The sequence below is a fragment of the Lonchura striata genome, chromosome Z, assembly GCF_050655825.1.
Source record: "Lonchura striata isolate lonStrDom1 chromosome Z, ASM5065582v1, whole genome shotgun sequence".
NCBI lineage: Eukaryota > Metazoa > Chordata > Aves > Passeriformes > Estrildidae > Lonchura > Lonchura striata.
In genome coordinates this window covers 74,914,503-74,921,982 of record NC_140740.1, presented here as the reverse complement: position 1 = coordinate 74,921,982, position 7,480 = coordinate 74,914,503, and the positions used below count along the sequence as shown (strand labels likewise).

Genomic DNA, 7,480 nt, shown 5'->3' with positions numbered 1-7,480 from the left:
AATACTTACTCTTGTTTTAACACTTGAGCAATGTTTAATTTGAACCTGAGTGAAAACATTTTTTCCTCTCTGTGTGTAAATGTGTATATGTTTCTATACACTGCATTTATATTGGTTAATTGTATATTGCCCAATGTGCCATAGACTGCCACTCGTGCTTTTAAATTCTAGAGGTTGTTTATGCTTGCAAGAATTGGTGAGCAAATAAACTGAATATTTTGACCCAGCCACATTACAAGATTGAGGTCAGTAGGTCAGTAAAATCCATTCCATCAGTGTTTCTGAAGTGTTTCCTACAAGAATTTTGTGACAGCATTGTCCTTGTTTGTCCTACAACAGAAGTGTAGGACAAACAAATGTTCTATTTTGTGTACTAACTAACAAATTAACATTTAGGAATTGTTTAATTATTTTTATAGAGTTATTCAAGATTCTGTGGACTAATAGATTAAAAAAAAAAAGGTAACTGAAGTTCTACTATACATTTAAAACTGAAGAATTCACCAGGTATTTTCACTGGTAATAACATTTTCACATTTACAAAAGAGGAAGTGATTGCCATTCCATATACCATTGAAACAGGTCCTCCTTTGTAACATTTGTGCCAAAACATCTATTATCTATATACTTTTAAAGGTATCTGTCATCCTTTACTGTTTTAAACAAATGCTGTGACTTGAGTGTTTTAATTAATTTGCTTATTGCAGGAAAAGCTTATATTCTATAATCCTTCCCAAATTTATTATGTATATTATATTACAAACATAAATTCATAAAAATATAAGGAAATCTAATTGCTGATTTCAGTGGGTAAATCCCTCCACCTTATTCTATGTCCCTGTACAACTATCCAAAATGGTTCTCCAATTAAAAATGTTGTAAGTATAACAAATGTCCATGTCTTTTTCTTCCATATGGATTTTGTTACTAGCTTTTAGCTGTGCATTAGGAGTGAAAAATAGTTCTAGACAATAGCAAGCTCAGTTTTTAAAAACAAAGACAAACAATTGGATCGCTAAGGATTCCTGCTCTGATCACTCTGAATTACATTGTGCTCAGAGAAATTTAGTGTAGTTGCTTATATTATGATTTTTATTTTATGTAATGAAGAAACAATTCCTAAGAACTTAAGAATTGTTTGCAAAGGACTTAAAAGTCCTTGGATGGCCAATGCCCAGTCACCTCCTCCTTGTCCCCTATTTTTTGTTATGATGCATGACATGAGAAGCATTAACACTCAGAACCTGTCATGTAGAGAGTGAGATACAAAAAACACCCCTGCAGACGCTGAGTGCCTGTCAAAGGATGGAAACATGCCTCCCCTGGCGATCTCTGTCTTCCTGCTGCACCCTCGCATGCCAGCAACAAGGTGGGTGGCTGTTAAGTTCCTCAGGTATTTCAATATATCAGCAGTCTGCAAGATTCCACACTTACCCCCCAGCTTAATATTATGACTGCATTAAATCCCCTGAATTACACTCAGATGCCCCAAATTATATTTAAATAACACAACTGTGATGTGGTTGTAATTACTGCACTAATGGGCTTGGTGAGGGTGCCAAGATCCATATCCGTAACAAACTGAAGTAACAAAACACACCTTACAAGTATTTATTGGAATAATAACAACAGTATATAACTCATACATTTTGTAAGGAAAAGTGACATAGGAAATTCAACAAGAGCTACGACACTGAGGAAAATATTTTGATTGTACTCAGCAATTCAGCAAATTACAGGACACTGTCAAAATGTATAATTTTTATTCTTTAAGAGTTTTCTGAACAATAAAAGCCTATAGAGAGTTTTCTGTGGTGGCTCTTGCTCTCAGGAACACAAAACATGGCTTCCCTAGGGCAAGGAAAAGGCCTGATGATGCTCTGGCTGTACTTCATGTGGGGAAGTTTGACAAATTGAGAAAGCAGGCAGGATTAATGCCTTCACTTTGAGACAAAGATTTGGATTTGGTTCAGAACTTCTCTGTTGGTTCAGCAGAGTTCAGAAGAGAAGAGTTCTCTTCTCTGAACCAACAGAGAAGAGAAGATCTGAATCAAGTCCAAAGATTTATTTTTTTCTGGAATCAACAAAGACATCAAGTGACATCCTTGGACACCAGCAAGTTGAGGAAGGGTTGGGGCAGGATGAAGGCCTCCACTTCCAGAGAAAGCTTTGGAGTTGTGTCTCCACTGAGTTGGCTCACAGAAGTTCTTAACTTCTCTGAACATGCAGCCTCTTCCTCCTGCAGAGCCGGAGGAGAGCCTTCTGTTCCAGTGCCAAACCATCCTCTGGCTGAAGAACCTTTTCCTGATTTCCACTGGCACATCTTCCATGCCATTCTCCTGCGTCCTCTCACTGGTCCCAAGACTGAAGGGAGCAGGGCATGGCCTTCTGCTTCTCCTCTTGGGGAAGCTGCAGACTGCTGGAGGGTCCTGCCTCGGAAATTCCAAGAGCAAAAGGCAGCAATTACACCAAACTGAGGGGAGCTGGGATAGAGGAGCTTGTGGTTTGCAATGATGAGGAGGAGAAGGAAGGCTAGCGACACATCTTGGCTGCAGAATGGTTTTTATCTGGGGCATTGTTTTGCTCTCTTTCAGGTGGAAAGGAGAGGCACAATGGAAAGGAAAGCAAGAGCCAACATTCAGCCGTGAGTTTTGGCACAGGGGTTAAAGGACAGCAAACTTGAGGAATGGCGAGGAGGAGAAGTGCTATTTCGGAGTCAGGCTGGGATTGGTTGAAACCTGTGGCTCCACGGCAGGTGTCTCTTGACCATTTGCCTTTCTTATGACCACCTCCTCCTTCCTTCAGGCACATCAATGTCGGCAGTGACTTTCAGGCTGAGCTCCCTGAGCTGCAGACCAGACCGCCAAGTGAAGATGAAGAGCCTGCCACCCTGGTCTGGAAGCCCTGGGGGGAAGATGACTCTGACATGGAAAAAGCAGACAGAGGTAGCTGTCAAGCTCTGTTTCCACCCCTGAGATACTTGGGTGTGTAAAATGCTCCTTTCTGGGTGAAACATCTGTTTTTTGCAGGCTCTGCTTCTCTCCTTGTCTCGCCCATCTTCCCACGTGGGAGGGCTAGAGGCAAGGAGGATGCTTTGGCAGCAGAGCAGGAAAAAGAACAGCCGTCCTGCTCCCCAAATTGCTCAGAGGCATTTGCCACTGGAAGAGGGGAGACTGGCCCCCACTTCTTATTACAGAAGCTGCTTTGAAGGGAGAGCCAGCAGGTCGTGGGCCCTTGGTTCAGCGGCCCCTTTCTTTGCTCTCCTTTTCATGCTCTCCAGCCTGAAGTTTTAAGCTCTTGTGCTTTCCTGCTGCCTTGTATGGCAACCGTTCCCCTTCCTCAGCTCAAGCCTGACTTGCGGTGGGTTTTTGTTGTGCTTGCAGTCAGAGAACTGTTGGACATGGCCAGCTCCCGTGGCATTCCCAGGGCAGCAGCTAAGCTGGAGCTCGCCCTGCACTGCCTGCACCAGGCACGTGGCAGCGTTCCGGTAAGGAGCGGGTGTTTGGCTGCAGAGAAGAGTGGACAGGGAATTAATAAGGCCCAGGCACTGGGACAGCCTTTCCTGGCTGCTCTTTGAAGAAGGGAGCTGACAAGAAGCAGAGCACTTTTACTGCCTGCCGTGTCTCCTCCAGCTGCATCGGGGTGATTCCAAATGGCTCGAGCAGGGAGAATGTCTCTCCTGGAGGCACCGGCAGAAGGTCCTGCAGCCTGCTCCCTTGTAAATCTCCTGCAGATCTGTGTTCTCCAAGGCATTTTGAGGTGCATAGAGGGGAAATTCCAAGAAGCCTCCATGAGCTGAGGCAGTTCTGGGCAATGGAGGAACACAATCATTGGGTTGGTCAGCAAAATGCCACTCCTGGGGACCAGGATCAAAGGCATGGGGCAGCAAAAATGAGGGACTAGGAGCAAGCCTCAATGTTGGAGCCATATGAGATGCCGGAATCTCTGAAGAGGCAAAGTAGCTGAAAGGCAGCATTTCTATTTTTCTGGCTCTTTTTCTGTTGTGGAGCAGCTAAAACCATTTTCCCTTTGATCTTGCAGGAGGCTCTGGAGATGTTGCTCTCGGGGGGGCCTCCAGCACCTCAAGGCCATCCCCTGGCTGATTATCACTACGCAGGTAAGCAAAACAGAGCTTGTTCCTTCCCTGACAGATGCTGCCATCCCCTGAATTGCCCTGCCAAGCATTTCTGCTTAAACAAGTAACACCAGCACAAGGTCTCATCTTCTCTGGGGGCAGGGGAATGCACCAGCATCTACTCCTTCAGCTTGCTGTCCATGACTTTTTCCCTGGGCAATGCCTGCTCTTGTCTTCATTACCTTCTGAGGGAGCAGACACGTACACACGAGAATGATGCATGGCGCCGCTTTTGTTCCGGCAGCCAACGGGATCTGCTTCAAGCAGAGAGAGAGAGGGATCAATTTACCTGCTGCTTTTTATTGCCAGGCTCGGATAGATGGACACCTGAGGAGAAGGAGTCCTTCCAAAAGGCCTTCCACACCTATGGCAAGGATTTTCGTCTCATCCAGAAGCAGGTAAAGCCATAGGACATTCTTTCTACTCTAGCAGATCATCAGAAGGAGATGTTGCTTCTTTCTGGTACCAAGTACTGGAATTCAGTCTCTCTCTTCTCAAGCACCAAAAATGTTAAAGTAGTAATGAAATGGGAAAAGGAATGCCTACGTGAAAATGATGATCCTGCCTCTCCTGCCCTTTTCTCCAAGCTGTTTTGGAAGACGAAGGTTTATTCTCACAGACTTGTCTCATAGGTGTGCTGGTGCTTTAACAACACACTATGCTGGGATAACTGGAGTGAAATGGGGAAAGAAGAACCGTGCTAGATGATTTGGTTTTGATCTGCACATTACATCTGCTACCATGTAGCATAATGCAGGGTTTAATACATCGCTCAATGCCTCTCTTACTCCACATTGGTCTCATTTTACACCCTAGTCAATTTACTCCATGATTTTACTTCCTAGTTTATTCCATATCCTACTTCTTCTCCAATGCACCCTACAGGATTTTAGATTCCTTCTTTTTCTCTTCACAACAGATTCAGAGTAAGACCGTGGCACAGTGTGTGGAGTACTACTACTCCTGGAAAAAAGAGCACAGAGTTGCCAGCGCTCTTGCTCAGGTGAGCGGGAAAGAGATGCAGACATGCCAGGAAGGTCAAGAGACTGGGGGAAGGAGAAAAACCTGCAGGCGAGCCATGTGAGACGCCCCTTTGCCAGGATCACATTGTCCCATGCACTGGGAAAGGTGCAGCAGATGCTGCCCCGGGTTTCGTTGTGCTGCTGCCCTGAAATCCTGGAGCATAACTTTGACCCAACAAAGCAGCACCATCACCAAAATGGGCTTTGCCTCTCTATAGATTGCTTTCTCAAGGGCTGGCACCCTCGCTGATTCCAATCAGATCCTGAATTCCCCACTGCGTGCTAACATCAGTCATTTGGGCTGCATTCATGGAGGTGCTGCAGGTTTTTAGGGATCTTTTGTAGCACCCCAGCATACTCCCCAAGAAGGAGCTGCTGATGCTGTGGCTCCATTAAAACTTTCCTTACCGGCAAGCAGCAATTTGGTTCAGCGAGAGAGAGAGAAAAAGATTCTTTTGGGTAGTAACAAGTGGGTAACCATGTGCCTTCACTCATTTGACTGAATTTATTTTGACCCATTCCCTAGACATTTGTGGAGGAAAAAGAGAGATAAATAGATGTTAGGAAGAGAGGTATAAATAAGAAATGTCAATAGAACTATAGATACCCATGTATTTATGCCACCCCTTTGGGCTGTAGAAAAGAGGAGTATTTTCCTGCAAGCACTGCCTTGGAAGTCCGCTGCCAAATCCAGCCATTTTCTCAGCTCTTTAGGCTTTGGAGGAATTCGCTTAGGACAATAGATTTTTGTGCTGGATGCTCTGATTGCCACCTGTGTGAGAGGCAGAAATCCTTCATACGGTCTCTTTGATTTGCAGAATGTGGGCAAAGCAAAGAGGAGTAAAAGCCTTCCGGGAAAGGAGAACAAGGAGCCAGGGAAGAGAAGCTGCAAGAGGGCTGGCAGCGCCGAGTGTCCCTGCTGCCAGCCGCACCAGCCACCCCACGCGGCAAGAGGCCCCTTTCCCTGCGGAAAGTGCAAAGGGTGCGCAAGTTCCTCCTCTTCCTGCTCCAAGCTGTGCCTTTGGACTGAAACAGGCTGACCCTTTTCAAAGGCACCACTGGCGAAGATGAGGGCACTTGGAGGATCAGCCCTCACAGCCGTGGTCAAACCCAATTTAAACCCAAACAGCTTAGGTAAAACCCAACATTCAGAGCAAATCCTTGCCATGCCCCATCAAGACACAATTCATACAAGTGGGAGTAGATGCATCAAAGCTTGGATTGATGCGGCTGATCCAATGACAAATAGGGTGAAGGCAAAGGAGGGAGAAATTTGAAGGAACTCTAAACAAGAAAGTTCAGACTCATGGCGCTGATCCAATTGCAAATATGTCACAGCCAGAAAAGACAGAAAATCATACAAAAACAGAGACCTCGGTGCGTGGTTTAATGGGGTGTCTTAAATAAACAATGGATGGTTTTTCTCCTCTCTTCCAGGGTGTTTGAAACCATAAAGGAAAGGAACAACCACAGGAGAAGGCATTGCCCACGGAAGGAAGCAGAGCCTCTCCCCAAGAAGAAGCGAGCAAATTAAGCCTGCAGCTGTCCAGGGCTAGCAAGTGTTAGCTGTCAAGAGGACTAGATAGCAATAAGATTGTTTATTAAGTTTTTAGGGTTGTTTATTCTCCTACTTAGTTTACTTGATAAGAATCTCTCCATTTATTTGTTAACATTCATTAGTATTATTAAAGATGCATTAGTATAATTGGATTTAGGAGTTAGTGCAAGAGGTTTGGTGTTTGCTATCTTTTGTCCTTGTGTCTTTGTTGAGACACAATCTGTCTTTATCATTAAACCAAAGTTTGCTCCATGATGTCTTTTTGTCTGCATGAAATCACTCAAGCAATGTTTGTCACATTTGCTCGGTGTTGCACACACGGCATTTACCCTGAGAGAAGAATCTGGGCACGTGAGTCCCCCACAGGCCCAGCCCCTTGCTCAGCTGGCGGACTTACGAAGCTCTGTCTCCATTACTGCCAAGGAAAGAACGGTGGCGTTTCATCCTTTGATTCCTAAAGATCTCGGCTGCGAATGCAAAGGGAGGCTTTGCCTAATTCAATGGATTGCATCTAAAGGAGTGGTCCTGTCTCACTCAACTTGGAGGGATATAAGCGGCGGGTTTAGTCCTTTTTGTAGCCCAGCAACAAAAAGAACTTTGTTTCCTTTTGGGGGACAGATGCACTTGGCCACCTTCAAGGACTTTTCTAACCTCTCTGATTCTATAAAATTAATATCTACCTGCACAACTAAGTCATCAGGCATTCAGTGTCAGTTTCTCTCTAAAGGACCAGTCTCCTGCTCTGGGCTTCACCAATCTCCTTAG

General features: G+C 45.0%; 1 protein-coding gene across 1 annotated transcript; it reads left to right on the top strand.

The window, feature by feature from the left end:
• The first annotated feature begins 334 nt into the window (after positions 1-334).
• Positions 335-6,957, top strand: LOC146763889 (zinc finger protein 541-like). Its single transcript, XM_085566382.1, has 8 exons — positions 335-2,644; positions 2,806-2,984; positions 3,384-3,487; positions 4,042-4,117; positions 4,445-4,533; positions 5,055-5,138; positions 5,976-6,139; positions 6,595-6,957. Exons 1-8 carry the CDS (start codon positions 2,511-2,513, stop codon positions 6,689-6,691), a joined length of 927 nt encoding a protein of 308 aa, XP_085422508.1. The 5' UTR covers positions 335-2,510; the 3' UTR covers positions 6,692-6,957.
• The last annotated feature ends 523 nt before the right edge of the window (positions 6,958-7,480 follow it).